Source organism: Ylistrum balloti, unplaced genomic scaffold (genome assembly GCF_031769215.1).
Source record: "Ylistrum balloti isolate Yb309-2 unplaced genomic scaffold, AGI_CSIRO_Ybal_v1 Utg370406, whole genome shotgun sequence".
Classification (NCBI taxonomy): Eukaryota; Metazoa; Mollusca; class Bivalvia; order Pectinida; family Pectinidae; genus Ylistrum; species Ylistrum balloti.
The window spans coordinates 162676-187156 of NW_026782277.1; the positions used below are offsets into that span (position 1 = coordinate 162676).

Below are 24481 nucleotides of genomic sequence, written 5' to 3' on the forward strand. Positions count from 1 at the left end.
AAACACAAAACGATATTTTCAAAAATACGCAAATAGACGACGAAGAGGAACATAAATGCTTGAATTCGAATCCAACGTTGTTTACGATAATCTTAGTTACTGTTGCTTAGACCTGGAGTTCGATCCCGTTACAGAAGGAGAATATTTTCAATCGAGCACAACGCAAATACGGAATTTAAAGGAAGGAAAACGACAACACGGCGGACGTTGTTTGTAGACAGTGAAGGTATTGAACGATATTGTAGGTATATGGCGACCGTGTGGTAGACTGTCGATTCTGGCACAGCTATCTAGATCTATTATTACGTGGTTGGTGTGTATTATGCTGTGTCGTATCCGTATTAACGGCTGAGCGAGTTCGGTGCAGCAGCCATCTAACAGGTTGAGTCTCATTGTAAACATACCGATATATATACAAGGTATTAACTCTAATCCCAGACGTGTGCTTCACGTTATGATGTCTGCGAATGTGTCAAGAGCTTTGTAAGGAACCAATAAATAAGGACTTTGAAGCTTTTAACGGTGTCAAGCGTTTTATGGACACGGAAACATTTTATCAACACTGATCTAGATTGGATTGAGACATCGATATATTTAGCCACAAAGCATCAGAAACATTCTATTCGTAACATCAGAACACATCGGAGAGTATACAGGTCTATAAAGCTTTACCCGTTCAAACGTTAATTGTTAGAAGGAAGGAAGAGATCACGGAGCCCCTCGTGTTGATGCCTTTGTTTCACGTGAAAGTGTCAAGTTTTTCCGAAGGTGACCATGTCCGCAAAATCCATCATGCTTTGCTTTCAGCTGGAAGAAACACAGACATCGGATGACGGTAAATATTAACATTTTTATCTTAATGTTTGTTCGAATGTCAATTTATTGTGATAAAAGCAAATTTGTGGATACCTATCAATTGTAAATAATGTCTTCTAATCGGCAATGAAATGTACATGAACAATATCAAATTCGAAAATAAAACTAGAAACTAAAGCAGATCATATCCTTTGCTGATGGCTTTGTCAATCAGCCTGTCGATCTTTGATCTTAATAAAGCAGTCACGAAATAATTGTTATGTAACTGCGTGAATGCCCATAAGGTTATAAGTTAGGTCTTCATTCATAGGTCGCGATGACCAAAAGTGTAAGTGGTCTGACTGTCTTTATCACTAGCCTTCCACCTCTAGGTCGTGCGTTCGAGACCTAGGTGGGACAGTCGCCAGGTACTGGCCTCAGATCGGCGGTTTATCTCCTGGAACTCCAGCTTTCCTCCACCATCCAAACCTGTCACGTCCGTAAATGACTCTGGTTGTTTATAGGACGTAAAACAACCATGACCTAAACGTTTATCTAAAATTGGACATCATCAAAACACCCTACGTTGTAAGCTTTATCTATTTAACAATAATTGCGAACAAGCCGATGAGCATATATCACACACTCTTTTTAACTCTGTGGTTAAAAAGAGTGTTTGATTGAAGCACACAGTGGGAGAAAGTTAAATAAAACCCACGTGGTCGATTAGGTAACCCCATACTTTTCACGCCCAGTTGGGAATCGAACCCGAGACGTCTTCGATAGGTGAAAGGCGAGTGCGTAATCGCTTTGCTACCCGACTGAAGATACACTTTAAATTAATGTGTATCTTTTCGTCTGTAAAATGATGGTAAATTGTTTCATTAATATTACTTGGATGTAGAAATCATAACCACGGTTTAATTTTGAGTCAAAACATATGATATTCGGCATGCAACAAGGAGAACCAGATACATGTTTTCTATCTAACACCCTCTCTCACTCCTGTACGTAAACAAACGGAAATGGACAGAAAGGGAAGTCAGGAAGAAATCAAAGAAAAACATCAAGAATTAGGATATTCTGTTGATCCTGGACATTTAAAAAAAATCAGAAGTCAAATAAAATATCTGAAATGTCGATATATATATATATGAAAATGTATATGAGATAGACTTTTCCCTCCAAATCACATTTACAATCTTAAATCATCACAAACATCTACACGGTGCAATGATACCAAAAAGTACAACACGGATAACGCATTCAAGCTTGAACAATAAGGTGTGATATTATAGTTACGCCAAATTAATAATTGATTGATTTTTACGGACCGCTGCTCTCACTGAATCAAGCAGATTGTCTGACAAAGGAAAATACTGTGTTGATTTATATGTGAAACTCGTGTGACTGTTAAGATATTTATGGTAATATAACCTCAGAATGAATATGTCCCGTGACAACATGTCGTGTGCGTTTGATTGTTCGTCCCCGTGTATGTTTATTTTATATGTAGTCAGGGAGATAAGTCAGGGAGACGGAGTTTGTCCAACACGATATACTAATATGGTACATAGTTAAAACACAAAATAAAAGATGACCAGTCAAACTCTAAAAGAGTCGTTTGCTTCAACCAATTTGAAATTGGTGGAATCCTAGAAAAGTCCCACGTGCCGTTTACAAAGTTTAGCAGAAGAATCCCGAAAGAAAATGACCGGAGTTAATCGATCGCGGTCTTCACGTCATTGTCAATACAATGCTTTTTTACGTCATGAAATACACGTTTTTATCATGATGTCATAAATGTGTTTTTCTTTGTACTTGCCCTTGACCATACTGCTGTGACCGTTCATTTGAGCGAATGGCCATCTTCGTGTACTTAAGACAACATGCGAATATCTAAGTCGTAGATTTTGGAAAGAAAACCCCATAAAATTACACTGATAATGTATAGTAGACATTTTTTAATGCAGAGTGTTCACTGTTTCCCTCACACAATACTGACGTTGTAATGCAACGGTCATGTCAAAGCAACTCGTACCTTGAGTCAAAACCTCTTTCTCTTTAGTTATATAACAGTAACTACAAAATATCACATTCATCGCATTTCCTACTCGTACACAATGTTTCGATAAGATATACTTGTATTAAACAGTTATAAATATTGTTTTCTGTTTTGACAGTAAATTTAAGTGAATGTCGAGCTGTTCTGCTGTAATTTGCGCGTGTCACATGTGTGGCTCACATTTATTCAGATATGAGTGAACTGAGAAAGTTGACGTTAGCAGATCGTGAACCCAAAAATAACACTTACATTAAATTCCATTGAATCGTCAGAAAAAAATCTAGGGTTAAAAGAAGTTTGTCAAGTAAACAGTTATTTATGAAAGAATTACAAAAAAATCAGATTCTTCTGTGAAATGAACAAACGTTGATGAGAGGTTTTGTTAATATAACGAGTCAGTGACGTGACGTCAGTGAAACTTGATATGGAAACTGTTAGACATTGTCCACGTAAGACACGGCTATTATAGTGTCAACATACTGAACTATCATAACCTTGGTACAGTATTTAAACAATCGATTACATTATACTGACAATGGTATAACAAGATCATCCCTGTATCAACCAGGGATTCCTGGGCTGTTCACGATTAGCCCACATTTCTAAAGACAAAAGAAGGTGTTGCGAATAAAGATATAGCATATATTGCAGTCAGTTTTACTGTAAAACGCCATATCTGGGTGGACTGTCAGCTCTATATTGACATTAAACGTGTAGTGTGAATGTACTGTCAGCTTAACACTGAGGTGAAAAGTGAAGTGTGAATGTACTGTCAGCCTAACACTGAGGTGAAAAGTGAAGTGTGAATGTACTGTCAGCCTAACACTGAGGTGAAAAGTGAAGTGTGAATGTACTGTCAGCTTAACACTGAGGTGAAAAAAGAAGTGTGAATGTACTGTCAGCTTAACACTGAGGTGAAAAGTGAAGTGTGAATGTACTGTCAGCTTAACACTGAGGTGAAAAAAGAAGTGTGAATGTACTGTCAGCTTAACACTGAGGTGAAAAAAGAAGTGTGAATGTACTGTCAGCTTAACACTGAGGTGAAAAATAAAGTGTGAATGTACTGTCAGCTTAACACTGAGGTGAAAAATGAAGTGTGAATGTACTGTCAGCTTAACACTGAGGTGAAAAGTGAAGTGTGAATGTACTGTCAGCTTAACACTGAGGTGAAAAATGAATCACGTAATGTCCCATAATTAAATGAACAGCACGTACATTTTTATTATGGGTATCTTACATATAAGGATTCACTTCAAATATACGAATTAAACTTTAAAACAACAGAGTAGTCTACTTTTACACAGAAATATATTAAGAAGCTGATTACTGAAAAATCAAAATATATTTCATTGATTTGCAAACAAGACAAATATTTTTATTCGAAATGTTTTTAAATATTTAAGTGATATGATGGTCTCAATCTTTCAATGCGTAGATTCTAATCGTCGAAGATCCGGATATATGACATGTAAACACCGACACACGAATGCGTACATGCCATTCAACCTATTTCAGGTCCAGTAAAGCACACGTATGAGCTTGTTTTGTATCGTGATAATCTACGTACGTTGTATGTAAACATCACAGGAACAAGACACTAATTACCACGAACCTAGATCACAGTATTTTATAGAAGTTGTTTTTCTGATGTAACCCTTTGTATCATCACACGAATCAGCTCTGTTCCCAACGTCGAGATAATTTCCCTGTCCTAGTGACAAGAATTTGTCGTTAATGCATTTCTTATGGGATGCTACACATCATGGTCTATAAAACGAGCGCAGTATAATTATCCCTCTCACTGCAGTGTTCGGTGTCACACAGTGCACGTTCATACGGCACAAACTGCACATGTTTTACATGTACATATTGACAAGTACGCGCTTGTGTTGACAAGTGTATGCAATGGTATATATGTACCACGGCAGATCATATTTCAAATACATCCACAGCGAATTGAGCAATTGCTTATTATCGCACAGGGTATTGTGATGATGTATACCATTTTAAAGATGAGTATGGTAATATTGCTAATGTCAATCACAGGGAATAGTACAAATTTAATATGGTGTGAAAGAAGTGGGTCGGTGTGGCTTGTAGATATGGTCGCCCTGACACAGTGATGGAGCTTGCTTCTGTAGCCTAGTTAGTCGCGCAGTGGGATATCAGACCGGGGACCCGAGATTGAATTAGTATTGTCCTTGATTTACGTGTAATGAAAACTACCACCGCGGGATATTATATACAAAATATAGATATGGAATGATATTCGTATCTACCTTATAATTATTCATGTTAACCACAAAATAGGTGTGCTTATTTAAAACTCTTTCTCGACGAAACGGCCCATCAATTACGAAAGTTTGTGTTAGTGTTTATGTGAATTTTGAGTAAATAACAACAAATTCATTATTAAGCGAACGGGTAAACAATTTTTTAAACATCAATCATTGAACATTATATGTACAATGTATGTAGCTTAGCTACTGAAGCGTTAGAGATAGTGGTCTATTAAATATTTAAATGTCAATGACGTTTCTGTGTGTATGTGGTGGTGTTGGTGGTATGTGTGTGTCGGAGGGAGGGGGCATTTAGGATTGTTCATCTCTTGAAGACCTTCAGCATGATGTCTAATTACGTTAGAAGCTACTGCTCAAACATTATTTCATTAGGAACACACGTTACGAATTCTATTATATAATTGACATTCCCAGTCAGCAATAAAATTCGTTTTAAAGCTGTTTAAAGGAACGTACGCCGTATCAATATATATATAATGTATTTACCCTCATTTATTTATCTATAGAAATGATACCAGTATTATCGAAATGACTCTAATGACACACATCGCCGACATCTTTTCTGTCTAGACCTCTCAACTTAATGATGATTCGTATGTCGCGCAGTCTGTTCACAGGTGCACTGTGTACGAACTAGGGATTTTATAACGGGGTTTTACTGTATGTAAATAAGGGCATTATATCGAAATTTTACTGTATGTTAACAAGGGGCATTATATCGGAGTTTTACTGTATGTAAACAAGGGACATTATATCGGAGTTTTACTGTATGTAAACAAGGGGCATTATATGGAGATTTTACTGTATGTAAATAAGGGCATTATATCGAAATTTTACTGTATGTTAACAAGGGACATTATATCGGAGTTTTACTGTATGTAAACAAGGGGCATTATATCGGAGTTTTACTGTATATAAACGAGAGACATTATACCGAAGTTTTGCTGTATATAAACGAGAGACATTATATCGGAGTTTTACTGTATGTAAACAAGGGGCATTATATCGAGATTTTACTGTATATAAACGAGAGGCATAATATCGGAGTTTTACTGTATGTAAACAAGGGGCATTATATCGGAGTTTTACTGTATGTAAACAACGGGCATTATATCGAAATTTTACTGTATATAAACGAGAGACATAATATCGAAGTTTTGCTGTATGTAAACGAGAGACATTATACCGAAGTTTTGCTGTATATAAACGAGAGTCATTATACCGAAGTTTTGCTGTATATAAACGAGAGATTATACCGAAGTTTTGCTGTATATAAACGAGAGACATTATACCGAAGTTTTGCTGTATATAAACGAGAGACATTATACCGAAGTTTTGCTGTATATAAACGAGAGACAGTATATCGGAGTTTTACTGTATGTACACAAGAGACATTATATCGAGATTTTACTGTATATAAACGTGATACATTATATTGGAGTTTTGCTGTATATAAACGAGACATTATATCGGAGTTTTACTGTATGTAAACAAGAGGCATTATATCGAGATTTTACTGTATGTAAATAAGGGCATTATATCGAAATTTTACTGTATTATATAAAAACGGGGACATTATATCGAGAATTTACTGTATGTAAGAGAGGATCATTATATCGAGATTTTACTGTATGTAAACAAGGAGCGTTATATCAAAGCTTATTATATAAACAAGTCATTTATATTGAAGTTTTACTTAATAGAAACAAACAACACGATATCGAGAGATATTTTGTTAAAGTTTTATCTGTATAGATGATAAAAACTTGACTGAATTTCGTGATAGCTGACACGTTATGACATTATCTGAATACTTTTGAGGGTAAATCACGAATGCTGACTTAAAAGACTAGTCTTTTAAGATAACACTGTACACACCATTTCACGGTGCTATATACGATACTATTTTACTTTACCATAGATGTGCTAAACAAGCTCAAGGGTGTACCGGAAATGTGTCTATCCGGCCCTGTAATTGACGTCATCACACGGAATTTTGGGAAATCCCAAGGCCATATGGTCGTGGCAATGTCTGAAGATGGAAGGTAAAATTATATGAAAGTGTCTTTATATTGACGTAATTTGTCTTCAATAATATTTCAGAAATTGGCATTCCGTCCCATTGAAAAAATAAACGATAAATGTCAAAACTTTATCCTATTCTTCATTTCAAGACGAGGCTTTTACATTGAATTTATACACAAACATAACTGAATATCGTCTTACGAAAATTATTTTTCAGTCGAAGAAATATCTTAAAATACGCCTTTAGGTCCGGTTATGTTTAGTTATGAAATTAAAGTACTATATGCAAATATTGCAATATCAAAAGGGAGAAAACTCTTTAACAAAAACGTGTAACGTACTAAGTTGTACATATACTTAATGACGTATCGATGTACATCTAATGTACTGTAACAAGAGGCACAAATAAAATCTCCACCACAATATAATTCCGGAAGTGACGATTTAACGGTTGTAAAAACCATAAAAACGTTAAAAAAAAGATTTAGAATGTGTTCGGTATTTAACGTACATTATTTTTTTTATCATAGTCACGTGACAGTGAGGATGTATCCTACAGGCCTCGTGACGGTAGACGTACAACGACTAGTGGAGGGCGACTCGTCGACACCTAATAACAAAGATATAGCCGTGAGTATAATGTTACCATGGAGATAGAGCCGTGAGTATTATGTTACCATAGAGATAGAACCGTGAATATTATATGTTGCCATGTAGTTAGAGCCGTGAGTATTATGTTACCATGGAAATAAAGCAGTAAGTATTATGGTTTAAGTGATGGAACATACAATGTTACTGTTATATTACCATACCATAGATTGGTTAGACTTCCTTTAAGTGTGTGACGTAACTGATAGTCCAAGTAACCCGACCAGATAAAGAATATGTAGTGATTTGTGAACAAACCAGACGTTGATGTTGAAAGGTCATTCGATCGAATCGAATGATCTTTAAAAAAATGTATTATTATTAATTTTCTGCCAACTTGGTTGTAGGTAGTGAAAAACTTGGAGGTGAAACTGAAGAAATATTTCGGCAGTCTATGCAAGTTTAGTCGCAGGTAAGGTTCACATTTCCTCTAAATCATTCTGGTAAAAAAATGATCTACTAAATTTTTCCTGTTCCTGCTGAATGGAGTCTTTCCTAGATCTTAACATGTCAGAACATGTACGTACACATGTATGCAGTTTTTAAGGGGCGTGTGCAGTTGTTAAGGGATGCGTGCAGTTGTTAAGGAATGTGTGCAGTTGTTAAGGGATACGCGGAGTTGTTAAGGGATGTGTGCAGTTGTTAAGGAATGTGTGCAGTTGTTAAGGGATGTGTGCAGTTGTTAAGGGATGCGTGGAGTTGTTAAGGGATGTATGCAGTTGTTAAGGAATGTGTGCAGTTGTTAAGGGATGTGTGCAGTTGTTAAGGAATGTGTGCAGTCGTTAAGGGACGTTTGCAGTTGTTAAGGAATGTGTGCATGTGCAGTTGTAAAGGGATGTGTGCAGTTGTTGAGGAATTTGTACAGTTGTTAAGGAATGTGTGAAGTTGTTAAGGGATGTGTGCAGTTGTTAAGGGATGCGTGGAGTTGTTAAGGGATGTGTGCAGTTGTTAAGGGATTTGTGCAGTTGTTAAGGAATGTGTGCAGTTGTTAAGAGATGTGTGCAGTTGTTAAGGAATGTGTGCAGTTGTTAGGGGACGTTTGCAGTTGTTAAGGAATGTGTGCAGTTGTAAAGGGATGTGTGCAGTCGTTAAGGAATGTGTGCAGTTGTTAAGGAATGTGTGAAGTTGTTAAAGGATGTGTGCAGTTGTTAAGGAATGTGTGAAGTTGTTAAGGGATGTGTGCAGTTGTTAGGGAATGTGTGAAGTTGTTAAAGGATGTGTGCAGTTGTTAAGGAATGTGTGAAGTTGTTAAGGGATGTGTGCAGTTGTTAGGGAATGTGTGAAGTTGTTAAAGGATGTGTGCAGTTGTTAAGGAATGTGTGAAGTTGTTAAGGGATGTGTGCAGTTGTTAGGGAATGTGTGAAGTTGTTAAAGGATGTGTGCAGTCGTTAAGGAATGTGTGCAGTTGTTAGGGAATGTGTGAAGTTGTTAAAGGATGTGTGCAGTTGTTAAGGAATGTGTGAAGTTGTTAAAGGATGTGTGCAGTTGTTAAGGATTCCGTAGTGTTGCTCAAATTTCATAATAGTTCGATAATCTACGAAGTTATCCAGGAGTCCTTACATTTATTCTGTAATCCACAAATTCAGAAAAAAAATCAGAAATGTACATTCGTTCAAGGAATCCCTATAATTGTTGGAAAACATCTTCATTTGTTTTGTGTACTTGTTAAAAACACCATATAGCTTTTAAGGAATCAATTTGATTGCTTTAGAATCAATTTAGTTGTTCTGGAGTCATAAAAAATAGTTGAGATCTTTTTCATGAAGCCCTTTTAATTACGGTTGTACATGAAAGCCTACATTAATTTACATATCATTTTATGTATATTGTGTAGTAAACGATGAAATGTACAGCATTCAATATTGTCAATAATACATTGATGGAATATACAGCATTGTCAATAATTCATGGTTGGAATATACAACATTGTCAGCAATACATGGTTGGAATATACAACATTGTCAGCAATACATGGTTGGAATATACAACATTGTCAGCAATACATGGTTGGAATATACAACATTGTCAGCAATACATGGTTGGAATATACAACATTGTCAGCAATACATGGTTGGAATATACAACATTGTCAATTATACATTGTTGAAATATACAACATTGTCAGCAATACATGGTTGGAATATACAACATTTTCAGCAATACATGGTTGGAATATACAACATTGTCAGCAATACATGGTTGGAATATACAACATTGTCAGCAATACATGGTTGGAATATACAACATTGTCAGCAATACATAGTTGGAATATACCATTGTCAGCAATACATGGTTGGAATATACAACATTGTCAGCAATACATGGTTGGAATATACAACATTGTCAATTATACATGGTTGAAATATACAACATTGTCAGCAATACATGGTTGGAATATACAACATTGTCAGCAATACATGGTTGGAATATACAACATTGTCAGCAATACATGGTTGGAATATACAACATTGTCAGCAATACATTGTTGAAATATACAACATTGTCAATTATACATGGTTGGAATATACAACATTGTCAGCAATACATGGTTGGAATATACAACATTGTCAGCAATATATTGTTGAAATATACAACATTGTCAGCAATACATTGTTGAAATATACAACATTGTCAATTATTCATGGTTGGAATATACAACATTGTCAATTATACATGGTTGAAATATACAACATTGTCAGCAATACATGGTTGAAATATACAACATTGTCAATCATCCAAAAGCATTGTTTTCATCCTTTGATCTGATAGATACACATATCCTCGATTACATCAGAAGCGAGACGAGTCTGTAACAAAGTCCATCCATTATCCATCACGACGGAAGTCGTCCCTTTTAAAATACGTACATGTATAAACGAGAGAGAATTGAGGTGGTTTTAAATCAATATCGAGTGTCACTTCCTGTAGTAATTGTCTATGAGCCTGCATGTTTTCGAAAATCTTCAGATTTGTATATCAACTGAAAGCAACCAGCATTCTTTGAAATACAATATTTATGTTTTCAGTCGTAAATAAAACTATGAATATTCTCAAATTGAAATTGGGGCGAAATTTAGTAACCTATCACAAAAATACACTATTTTTTTAATTAAATTTATGATTAATTGAACGCAGAACCAGATGTTTTTAATACATACAGATTGTTAGAGATACATTCAGTATGTATATTTACGGAAAGGCATTAGTAATAGTGAATTTAAGAAACAATACCTTAGTTATCAAGTTTGTTATGTCATTATGGTCTCTTTCAGTATCCTTGGCCAGATCTGTCGCGGCGAAGTGTGTCCCTACTTCTCATCCGGGGAGGATCTTCTGTTTGAATACGGATCATTGAAACTAGTCTGCGAGAAAGAATCAAAATGGCAGAACATCAAAATCTACCACTCGGAGAAGTTTGGAAACATGTTGTGTTTGGATGATGATCTCAGTAAGTATCAATCACGTGATGATATCTCTGTGTAAACCCATGATGTATGATTTATTGTGAGGTCATGACTAGATAATGAAATGACGTCACATATTCGCTAACCACCTTATGGAGCCGATATGACAAGGATGAAGGTGTTTACTTCAATATCTACCGAGTTTATTGGTCATGTGATCAAAGTGATTCTGAACACGAATCCATTTTAGATATTGTTCGTGAAATCCGTTTCAAAATGATCTTTTTGATGATATCTAAATAAAATAATATCTCAGACTTGTTTCCTTGTTTATAAAAAAACAAAACTCATGGTTGGGTGGTGGAGAGGTAACGAGTTAGCCTTCCACTGAACGACCGAGGTACGATTCCTAGATCGGAAGTGAAAAAGCATGAAGTTGCCATCTGAGTCAACAAGAGTGATTATGTTTTTAGTTTTCACCCAATTTTTGTAAAGATCATTAACAAGAAATGGATCCCAGCATCTTAGAAAGGTTGCTGTTGCAAAAAAAAAAAAAAAAAAAAAAACTAAAATTTTCTTTATTTCTAATGAAATGTATATCAAAATAGATTTTTTTTTATTAGAAAGTATTTAAATAAACAGAAAAAATAAATAACTGAAAAACCCTGTTACAGCCATTCATGTTTTTAATTTTACTGATGTTGCTTTACGCACCTAACGCTGTTTGGGATGGTCTTAGAACAACAAAATCGTTTTTTCCGTGCTGGGATCGTTGACGTCACACTAAAAGTCACGTGACCTAATAGTTTCATTGTACATTGGGCGAGAGTTTTTTTTAGATAGTGTGTGGTATCTATTATAATATGTTGTAGTTGTATTCTGACAACAAACCCGAAGGCGGTCGTAAATAAAAATGACTATTCCCTGTTTTTTTCCTCTGGGACAATTTTAGTCGATACTAGGTACATATATGTATAGTAAATATTAATATCTAAACGTGGCACAATTTTCGCTACTCCTATTGAGATGAAATATTTATACGGCTTTGTCTGGTCAATAAATAAGCCGGGGTGTTGCACATCGTATCGATAAACCGCGGGAGAAAATGTTACCAGTTCCAACTTGTAGCTTTAATTCACATTTCACAAGTGAGTTCATTTATTCCTAATCGATCACGCATGTAGACGTTGTTGTGTTGACGGGCTTTGACTACCAGCAGAACTTGGCGGCATGTATTTTGCCTTCGTACTATATGCTAACAGAAATGACTATCCTACCCACTGCTGAATCTGGGGATTTGGGGAGGCCTGTCGTTAAGGTCTGTTAACCGCATGTTCACTGTATCGTTGAAGTTGTGACGTCACAGATGTGGGCTACTCTTCTTGAGGCGATCGCCCTTAAGTAAAAAATATCTCGCAAGCAGAACTGTTTACGACATTCGCACTTTCTATGTCTTTTATTGTATAATATGAGGTAATTAAAGAATTGTGCTGCGTTCTCACAAAATAATAAAAGCTAATCCTGACGTATATTTCCGCCTGTTGTACATGTGTTCTTTTCCTTAAATGTATAATATACGGTGGTGTGCTTCGTTGAAAATAAAGGAATGCATTACTTGAATGTTTGATTGTAATGATGTAGCGTGTACTTGGCTGGTGTCATCGATGAAGCACAAAAGCTTATTCTTCCGAAACACCTGGTCTGGTTCTCCGTTTACTTTTTCAGGGGTCTACGTGTAAATCATCCTGTTGTTCATATTTTGCCCGAGTTTTTGGGAATTTGAGTTTGGATTATGGCTGTATTGATATCTTGGCATTTTATTTTCGCTCTTATCGTCTTAATAAATGACAAAGAATGCAGTTACATATTTAGCGTTTGTTTACATGTAAAGCTCTGGCAGTCATATCGGCTATAAATGTAACAAGACAGTTCATTGTTTTTATTATTTTACATTTCCTCTGCATGTTACTGGCTAATGCTTTGGTAAACAGATCTAGAAATTTTGACGGCGAACTGTCTATGTTTTCATGTCTATAAAAATGTCGCGCTAGATGTCATTTATTGTCTAATAAATCCCTCTCCTTTCTGATAATTTTGGATAACGACAAACCGATATGAATGTTAGTGTAGTCAAATATGATCTCGTATAGGGCCGTGCAAATGAATCACCAGTAGATGTAGTTAATCATTTTATGTTTTGTTCCGACGTTATCCAAAGCTTGTGCATGTAAATTATAGCTAGCAAAATGAAGGGAGATAACTACAGATTGTTTATGTCTGTTAAACGTCCAAATACATTTCAGTACTTCAGTCTTTTTGACCCAATACTTTTGCTTCACTTTTCAGTGTTAGGAGAAAGTGACCTTATATACACACAGACTCTCTTGGGTGTCGGGCGTAACGACTTCCGGGACAAAACAGTGCTTATTCTCGGAGGTGGGGATGGGGGTCTCCTGTATGAGCTACTCAAGATGGAGCCACGACACGTGCTTATGGTGGAGGTATCCTTCGGTCAACACAACAATGACGTAACAGTGACGTCACATTGGAACGATCGTATTTAATTCTTTAACATTGCTTTATTTTTTGAATATTTTATATTGTAAGATCTATTTTTAGGTTTTATTCTTGACACCTCTAAGTAGTAAATGTAAAATATAGCTAAACATAGAAGATGATATAAAATGATGCAGTCGATGAAGGACCAATCACGGAAATTTAAAACTGATCGATAAACAATCGATTTTCCAGTGATTAATCTGTCTAATTATCTCAGAAATCAGTCACTTACTAATTATAACTCCTCAACAACTGAAAGATTGACGAGGAAGTGATCAAAGCGTGCTCCACGTATATGAGAGACGTCTGTCACGAAGTCCTGGAGAAATACGAAGGACCAAACCACAAGGTAGTGATCGTGTGATGATTAACGAACAGTTAACTATATACTTAGACCGTTGATAAGGATATCAATTTAGTAACTGTTAGTCATTTTGCACAAAAACACACGAAGATTTTATCGGAAACAATTTTTCACCTATGTGGATGGTGATATCATTCAGATAATGACAATGTGAAAACAAAAATTCAAAATATCAGAGAAATTGGAAAAAAAAATCCAGTGAATCATTACATCATTGTTATTTCGTTTCGTTTTTTTTTATTTAATGTCTAATCAATAGTGTTGTTCATTTAGGGACGAATTCGTTATCCATAGCGATGAATGCAGGTGTTGAGCGCGTGTGTTGAGTGCATGTGTTGAATACATGCGTTGAGTGCAGGTGTTGAATACATGTGTTGAATGCAGGTGTTAAGTGCATATGTGTTGAAAGCGTGCGTTGAGTGCGTGTGTTGAGTGCAGGTGTTGAGTGCAGGTTTTGAGTGCGTGTGTTGAGTGCAGGTGTTGAGTGCATGTGTTGAATGCGTGCGTTGAGTGCAGGTGATGAATACGTGTGTTGAGTGCAGGTGTTGAATGCGTGCGTTGAGTGCAGGTGTTTAATACGTTTGTTGAGTGCAGGTGTTAAGTGAATATGTGTTGAGTGCATGTGTTAAGTGAATATGTGTTGAGTGCGTGCGTTGAGTGTATGTGTTGAGTGCGTGCGTTGAGTGCAGGTGTTGAGTGCATGTGTTGAATGTGTGTGTTGAGTACAGGTGTTGAATACGTGTGTTGAGTGCGTGCGTTGAGTGCAGGTGTTGAGTGCGTGCGTTGAGTGTATGTGTTGAGTGCGTGCGTTGAGTGCAGTTGTAGAGTGCATATTGTTAGTACGTGCGTTGAGTGCAGGTGTTAAATACGTGTGTTGAGTGTTTGTGTTGAGTGTAGGTGTTTAGTGCAGGTGTTGAGTGCATGTGTCAAATACGTGTTTTGAGTGCAGGTGTTAAATATGTGTGTAGAGTACGTTTGTTAAGTACAGGTTTTGTGTGCGTGTGATGAGTGCAGGCTCTGAGTGCGTGTGTTTAGTGCAGGTTATGAGTGCTTGTATTGAGTGTGTGTTTTGAGTGCGTGTGTTCAGTGTAGGGTGCGATATGTTGTGCAAACTCTTTTGTGATTGCGTGAAACTTATGTATCTAATCAAATGCATATGCTTCCTTGCTTGCAAACATCTAGCTCAGATTTAAAATCAGGACTTCCCTCTCCAAAGCGGTCAAATTGCCTGGCCCCACTTAAGGGTGTTGGAAAAACATCTGTTTATTGTTTTGATTGTTTTAGATTCAGATTGGAGATTGTATGGACGTTCTCCGGGAGAGTGTTGCATCAGGGAGGAAATTTGATTACGTCATCAATGACCTCACAGAGTTTTTAGTCGGCACGGAAAACTGTAAGTTGAAATTGTGACTTTAAACCACGTTTATCGGCTATATTTACCAGACACCCCCGCTATTTTGTATTTTATCGATTATATGATCCCGACATTCTCGACCTTCTCTAACTCACACAGCCTTCCTGGCAGAAATATCCGATTCCGTGCACAATGATAGATTACACGACTATTTCAATCGGACAGCTCAATATACCAAGGGAGACGTCATTGAAGTAGCACTGTAGGCATCAGGGGAGAAATCATTGTCAATATAGAGGAAATTAATTTCTTCTGCTCATCGGATACAGTGTGAAATTTTCACGTCTGCAGACACATTCTGTGTAAATCTATACTAAATTTAGAAATATATTTCGTACAAGCGGCGACGTCTTGGTACAATAACAAAAAAGGTATTCATCTGATCTGGAATAATGAATATCTACAACTAGAAAATCCGCATCATGTGTTCTTGTATCTGTTTGTTCCCTAACATATCCAAGAGGACGGGAGAGACAAGAACGAACGAAGACAGTAAATAAACGAGCAAACAGAAAACAAAATGCAATAGATTTAGTTTGGGTTATTAACGGGCGACGGTGTCAAAAAGCTCAAAGAAAACGTATGTGCACCTCTAAATAAAACATGTGAAAACGTCTCGGTTGTCTTCTGTGCTAAAGACGTTCGTAAATCGTCCTGATATTCATTAGGTGTGGACTTTCACCCCAGATCAAGGAATAGACTGAATACATGTACCAGACTTGGGGCCGACATCTAGCATGGGAAAAAGATTGATTGATCTGATCTGATCAGGGTGATCGATTAATTGATTGATTGGTTCACAACATGCCAAACACACAATATCTATGAAATTATAGCTAAACTTATTTGAACATAAATGTTGGTGTTATTTTGATGAAAATACCGGAATAACTATCCGGCGTTAATTTCTTCAGATAGTATGTTTAATGGTTATCTCATTTAAATATAGGTAATGAAAAACTACATAACTGGAATTTGGAATTACTGATAACAACTGCCGTTTGAGAATTTACTTTGTCGACGAGAAACTAAGCACAAAATCGATACGACTCTAGTTCCTGCTTAATAGCACAGTCAAACGTGACTGTCTCCAGAATAGGAAGGTTTATTCTATTTCAGTTAATCTTTTATTGCACGCATGTCAAGCGTTCTGATGGACACTGATGTACATAATGTATGCATAGTGTGTGGCTTTACACATACAAATGTATAGAGTTTGTTGGTCTGACAGAAGAAATACGTTTCGTTGACAAAAATTTGAGAAGACGATTTGCCTGATGTTAATACAACTTATAAAGGCCATTTAAGTATTAAATTTTGGTATTCAAAATTTTTGCACTTGTTTTCCCTTTGATCTCAAATTCCTCTTGGTTATGTAAGTTATAGTATTATGACAACAATGAATTTTTTTTTTCTTTAAACATTTTACGGGTGTTATATAGAATAGTTATAATACATCGGATATTTCTTATGTTGTTTGTATGTTTGACACAATCATATGTTGATAATGACTTCAATATTTTGTCTTCCACAGCGTATATATATGACCTAGAGACATCTTCTCATAGTTTAGAATTTTCCATGAAGATTCTTAACAAGGGAGGGAAATACTTGTCACGGGTGAGTTATCTTCCTTGAAGTTGATATGGTTAGATTTAATTTCCAAATCTTTGATGTCACATGATAATGAATTAAAAGCCATTAAAAAACAGAAATTTTCTGTAAGCTTACTTTTAACTAGGTTCCAACGATCTGAATGTAAATTATTTTATCACTACAAAAAATTAACGAACACAACCGTTTCAAAATTAGAGGAATATTTGTAAGTAAAGTTATCTCCCTTCAAGTGAAGCGATCTTGTACGTTTTTATACACGCTTTAGTGAGCATTGCCTAGCTTGTTTGATTATGTCGATATCAGGGGTTTGCAATGTATTCTAAACGAAGATTATGTTACGTAAGATCTTCCGCCGTCGCCATATCGAACACCTTTAGAAGAAATTCAACTACAGATTTAAGCAAACTGAATTTCAGCATGATCATAACTTCTTAAAAAATCCAAAATATTTCCATACATCTGATTTCGTTTTCCCCCCTGGATGGGGATAAATCTCCTGTTGAGAGGAGTCCCGCGTTGAGTCCGCCATTTGGATAACATGTGGCGCAAAAGTAGTCTCCCTTCGTGGGTGCGTTCGTATGGAAAATAAAAGGTGCGTTCGATAGGCTGTTTTACCGATGATCGATCATAATTTTTCCATAATCGATCATCGAAACCGGTTGGCCTAATTAACCGCTAATCGATTAAAACCGATGATTGACCCATCACTATCTCAATCCGATCTGATCCGTTTGTGAATAAAACGCTATCTATTTTCGTTAAATGTACTTTCCTCGTTTCCGTTTAAAAGAGGGGAATGATCAATTATTTTTAGACTTCTTGGTTTATCGTCGAATCAAACAGTAATTTCGGCCGAGTATGTGCCTTTTGATGGTTTACAATGAGAGATTTTTGCGCAATATTTATTTAGCGTGAATATATGAATAAAACGAGAAGGTGTTTATTCCGTTTTGCTTAACTCTCCTTTGTTTTCAGGGAAACACTGTGCGTGCCAAAAACTACACTGACAAGTTTGAGGCTGACATCCGGGCTCTACAGCTTGAATTTAGTCGGTTTGAGGTTGACGTGCCTTCATTCCAGGAAACGTATCCTTTTCATGTCGACCGCTAACAAATCCGTCGACTAAGCAGGTGCTAACTAGGCCAATTTGCAAATGACAAATCTACGGGTTCAAAATTAAAAGTTTAAGTATATATAGATATAAAATAAAAAAAAGTAACCAATTATCTTTCTAATTTGTTAATTGAATACTATTAAAACAGCACATACAAATGCATTTCACTTTTGCAATCGGATATCTTCAGGCTTTTCCGGTATGCGTCTTACGGAAAACCCCGGACAATGCCGATGCTTATTATTTTGTTATTCACAATTTTCTGATAAAGGCATTATGAATTGAATTTTGAATTAACTACAAATTATGCACCTATCATATGAGCTGTTTTGTCGTCACTTGTCTTTTAAAAAACCTACTAAGCCATCATTATATATTTGCCCTTGACCTTCTGCAGCTATTGCCTTTACGAAGTATGGAAACCATAGCAACCGACAAACCAGATTTTTTTTAATTGACATTTTGTAACTTACTTTTTCTTTTAAAATTTAGTGATTTTTTCTAAAAAAAATGTCGTTTTAACATTTGTATTAATGAATTATATGCAGAAATTCACTATTGTTTATTGATTAGCAACAACAAACAACTTAGAACCAAGTGTCAAGAGAAAAGGAATTTAGGAAAGCTATGCAATATTGATATGGAGAATACACACTGTGATTTTGATATAATAGTATCCATTTTTTTGTTGAAATTTGTATTTCTTGACGCAATAGATTATGTTAACAGTACATTTTTACCCAAATCGTGGACATATTAGATGGTTAAGAAATTACTTTAATTTTAACATGGTGGTGTCTTTCTTGAAGTTTAAATTTTCAAATATTTTCTTTAATGATAGGAAATTGCAATATTTTAAGAGAGAGAAAACAAACAAACAAGCAAAACACTGGCAATATTTACAGAACTTTTCAACTGAAGCGTAACAGGCTAGCGATACACGTAAAGACATACTTGTTCGGTGTACCAGCGTATCGTATGCTGGAGTTCTGAGGGACCAATATGTGTAGAAGAAGTCATTATATTTTTTTTTCAATGCCACTGCTGGGATTCGAACCCGGGACCTCAGACTCACTTGATTCAAGTTCGCAACATCGAGCTAATTGCGGTTAGTATTTACCAGGATTGTACATTTAGTTTGAAAAAAAATTAGAAATATGGTTAAGTAAGTTTTTTTCCAACTTTTTGAAAACTTCTCCGAAAAACAACAGGACCATGCGATCTGATCCATAATGGTACCCTATTGTAAGGAAGGCAACTCTAGTAGAGATTGACAAACATACAGGGTTTTTGGAGCAAAAATTCCAAAATCTACCATACATATCTGATGTTTATAAATGGCAAATGCATTTTCTTTTATCATAAAATATTTCTATCTATGCACGATTTATTTAATACTCAAACCGTAGTTTTAATGTTTAATTAGAATTGATAAAAGTGTGTTTTATGAGCGTGATTTGGAGTGGATGTGTTTTAATATGAGTAATTGAGCGCGTGAATTTTACTCGTAGTTGGTTTTAAATTAACTACTTAATCTATTTTTCACTTTCATATCCACGGTAAAAATAAAATTGAGCGTTGAACGAGAGAATTTTGTTGTTTTTTTTTTTAAAGAGTAGCCTCCCTTCTTCTTAAATGCCAACATCAAGCGAGATACATACGGTAAATGTTAAACATTATTTACCACTCTGAAAGAAGAAAAACTAGTTTGAAACAAGAAACAAAAGCAATATATATGTACTTTCTCTAATATTTAATTAGGTGTGCTTTTGAACATTACGTATTTCGTAATGCGCAGATATGTTTGGATATTGATGTAAAAAAATCAATACTGATATTCATAACAAAATTCACATCATAGTTTTTTTTCTTTTTTTTGCCATTTCAATTTCGCAGCACTTATGACAGAAATAAAATCGACAAGCCAATTTTTCGCAGAGATAAGATTTTGTTTCCAATATCGCTTTTATTAGTACAAATGTAGTTTCGAGCTCAGACCGATAGGGAAGTATCGTCAGGGATTTGGCGCGGAAGACTCTTAATGTTATCAGCCAAGGAGATAGTTCACATAAAAAAGACGAGGACGTAATACACATACCTGAAGTAACCAAAGCAACAACAGGAAAGAAAATATTCTATTCAAAAAGATCACTGTCGAGAACCTCACATCAACAAGACATTTTGCCAAACGTCTCCCTTGTACTGTGCAAGTGAATTATAACCACTCCTAGTTTTCTTTTGTTTTTGAAAGTTAAACAGTACAATACTCAGGTAAAATGACTTTTGAAACATGATTTAAAAATGAGATGTTTTTAATTTTCTTGAGATGTGTCTTCAATTATTTGAATCTCTGCAGGAGTACACGGGTCGAATGCGCCCCCACACGGCCAATAATACTTGTCCGTCTTCACCTTCAGACAAATAAAACAGAATTTTGTTTGACAAAATTTCCGCGGACAAGTCATGTGTTTACAACTTTCGACCTCGTCGTATTCAATGACACAGTTACACACTGGGCATGCGCGAACGGAAGGGCAGTTCGGAACACCAACAAGTGTTCGCATTGAACAATTAACGAGAAGCTGTTTAACTTTCGGGATACTTTGTTTACATTCTGAATTTTGACAAGTTTTAAACATGACGCCAACAGATCCTAAACATCTAACACAGAATGAATATTTACAATAACGACACTTTACCACACTCCTCTCACATGTGTCTTGTTGGGCTTCATCACATTTCGGACACAAATATACATTTTTGTTCTTATCTTGCCAATTCAAAAACAATTTTGTGAGGAACAGATTTGTCTCGTCACATGACAGACAGGCGCGCGAACAAATGCTCTTGAACGTCCAAAGTTTGGCGCATTGCTCACTCGGTCTATTGTCGTCCGGTATGGCAGGGCACGTGACCTCAAGTTCGCCATTTGTTATTTTATTCCAAGCATATGTATAGAGGTTCTCAGGTGCTGAAACACAAGATGTAATTGTTGAAACACAGATACACGGAAGTAAATACAACACAACGAGAAGGTACCTATATTTCAACACATTCGCAGTTCTACTTCATTATAGGAAAACAAATCGTCAAAAAATGCCAAAAATTCATGAAAACCCTTAAAAGTACATGCATAATTAGACCGGACGTTTCTGAATGGTAATTTCAATGAACATCATCAACAAAAATCGATATACAATATATGTAGTTTGTAATTACAGAAATGATATGTTCTTGAAAGGAGAACTGTGTTGGTAACAGGGAAACCATCCAATATTTGTAAACATATCTAAATTGATATATGATTAAAGATTACATTTCTAAATTAGATCATAACGGTGTCCTTTATTTTCCGTAGGTATCTTTGGGTGAAATTATTTGATTAATCTTTTGTGGATTTATGTAAATATATGTCGTATATTTACACCGGAATTCCCTCATATCAGGTGATATTTCACAAATACGCGAACTGGATGTCAAAATGAAATTTGTGTACATCTAAAGTATGAACAGACATTTTCAACATTCCCTTGATATTCTGTGGTAAAATTTATGGACAGTTATCACAATCACCTCTATCTGACTGAGAAAAATTTATATCACACTTCCAAAAAAGGTAATGTATCAAAACACAGTATATGAGTCCCAGTGAAAATTTGTATCTAAATGTTTAAAATAAAACTCACATATCGCATGACCACATTCCATCCGAACACAAGTGTCGTCACTGAAAGGATCCGTGACGTCATTGTCCGACGTTTGGAATCTTAGAGGTGCGTTTCTAAATTTAGGTCTTCGAACTACATACAACTTTGTCAGTCCGGGATAGTCTGAGAGTGATTTCTGGTCATCTAACATGATGCTCCTGTTTTTTACCCAAAGGTCAAGTTGAAAAACGCCATTGTCGCCATTTTCTTTTAGTTCCCTTCGAACATTTTCGATGCATTTTGAAACACTCCAAGACTAAAACGTAATAATGCGAGAAACAGGAGAAATCACGAGATTGAACAATAAAGAGCGTTTCCTCTGACATAAACATTGAAAAGTTATTCAAGAGTAAGAAAAGTTAGCTAGTTAACAATTAGAAAAAAGTCAAATGATAACAAGTGGAGAGAGGGAGAAAAGTACATATCTTTAACCAGGAAGAATTGTACGAAAGTAACACAAGATAGTACAGCCATTAAATATACATTCAGAGATACACACGGTTTAGTCAAATAATTAAACTGCATCATACGACTGTTTCTTGTGGAAGTTGGAATGAGCTATCTCGCCCCCTCGACCTATAGACGACACTAAGGGCGTAAATTGTGGGGACCTTTGAAGCTCTTCCGAATTTAAATTCTTCTCAAATAAGATCGATCAGGCATGTTAAAAATTGTTTAATGTATAAGAGGGGGCTGCGTTATATAAATTCCTGTCACTGATTAATCACATTACTTCGACAAATCAAGGCGTACTTACTGAGACTATCAACATTTCAGATCAGAATATTTATAAAATAGCTTACCTTTAGGACTGTCACGAACAAATCGTTCTCTCCGAAACGCCACACACCGATGGAATTCCACGGTACTTTCACGGGGGATTTCTCAGAACTTGGACTAACCAATTTTTTCTTAGATATCGGGACATCTTCTTTATTGTTCCAGGGTCTCTTACTCATTTTCAGCGACGACAATATAACCTGTTAATTTAGAATTAAATAATTAAAACAGGGGCCTGATAATTAACACCTGAAACAAATAATTATCACAGGGATCTCGCAAAAAAAAAAAAAAAAAAATGTTTTCCCCTCGAAATATGCTGACGTCACAAATTCAGACTTATCTCTTTGTTTACCAAATGATAATAATTTCATCTATTAATAAAATTCTTGATAGTGGGTAAGTGTTATGTTATCAGAATAGTGCAGAAATTATTAAATAATTGCTGACGACCGGACCAGACATGCACAAACGCATTCTAAATAACTACTTAATAGGTTTTGTCATACGAACTGGCCTCGAAAACATCGGTGATCTTTCAAACTTACTCCAGAATTATACATCATTAGATGTGGTTTTGGCAGGTTTGTGTTTACTCGATGGGATTAGATAAGAAAACAGAGAGCAGTGTTCACAGATTTGTTAATTATATGTTAAGAAGGTTATAGTTGGGGAAAGCGATCCGCTTTACACATGATGTGTTTACTACTCTATACGTCTGTCTTTAAATAGGTTACAAATTCTTATTGACAGAACGTCACACACTCGTGCACGTGTGTTGTCTGGATTATAACAGTCTACGTGCTGGAGATTACCATTATCGATCCAAACTGCCATTTCAAAATACAATATCAATCCCAACCTTCCTATCTAGACAATATATACTGTAAACAAAAAAAAACAGTGTTAAGATCAGTAAAGAATCTGATATTACACTTACATTGCTCCAACATCTCGTTCACGGCTATCAACAGGTTTATATACGTTCTGTCTATGTGACAACTACGCATTCACCTGTACGCATGTGTCAGGTTACATTAAATACCCTTCGTTCTATTGACATTGACTAGCAAGCTCTAACTGATAAGGGTTTTAACTAGGTATATTTCTTGTACTGGGTTTTTCCTACTTTCACTTTCGTTTTCTAATATAGCTCCACGTAATATCAAAAGAACTTGACACATCTTCTTTTATATGTGTATAAAGTTGTTATTGAAAATCCCGACTCTACTGGTTTAGGTGCGAGTCTTTTTATACGGTTCAGTGTGTTGGTTTTAAATGCCGCCTTTAGTAGGCCATTAGACGGGATTTACGTAGGTATTGTTTGGTATTGTATATGACTAGAGTCAGATACCCCTGGATTTAAATTCCGAACATATGGTTTCCTCAATTCTATGATTAAGACATTTTGTAGATTGATTTATATATACATTTGTGTCTCTCCATTGTTTTTGACAAATAATTCATAAGTTCATAACAATATACAGCATTCATGATATATATATATACATATGTGTGTGTGTGTGTGTGTGTGTGTGTGTGTGTGTGTGTACGAAACAATTTTATTGTAAACAACCAAATCCAAAATATGAACACTTGGAAAGTTATATGGATTTCAAAATGATTATGAAAAATGACCCTTTCGATGTTTATAATGTACAAGCAATTATTGTCATCTGCCCGAGCTGT

General features: G+C 35.7%; 2 protein-coding genes across 2 annotated transcripts; one reads left to right on the forward strand and one right to left on the reverse strand.

Moving 5' to 3' along the window:
- The first annotated feature begins 636 nt into the window (after positions 1–636).
- On the forward strand, positions 637–19888 carry LOC132554466 (spermine synthase-like). The gene is made up of 11 exons (XM_060218784.1): positions 637–835; positions 7082–7205; positions 7716–7815; positions 8181–8245; positions 11106–11281; positions 13584–13738; positions 14056–14145; positions 15445–15553; positions 17109–17194; positions 18167–18276; positions 18703–19888. Exons 1-11 carry the CDS (start codon positions 775–777, stop codon positions 18731–18733), a joined length of 1107 nt encoding a protein of 368 aa, XP_060074767.1. The 5' UTR covers positions 637–774; the 3' UTR covers positions 18734–19888.
- Positions 19889–20617: 729 nt separating this feature from the next.
- On the reverse strand, positions 20618–23794 carry LOC132554449 (uncharacterized). The gene is made up of 4 exons (XM_060218767.1): positions 23733–23794; positions 22816–22992; positions 21992–22268; positions 20618–21276 (listed from the first exon to the last, which is right to left on the reverse strand). The coding sequence occupies exons 2-4, from the start codon at positions 22969–22971 to the stop codon at positions 20618–20620; spliced, it is 1092 nt and encodes a 363-aa protein (XP_060074750.1). The 5' UTR covers positions 22972–22992; positions 23733–23794.
- Positions 23795–24481: the final 687 nt, after the last annotated feature.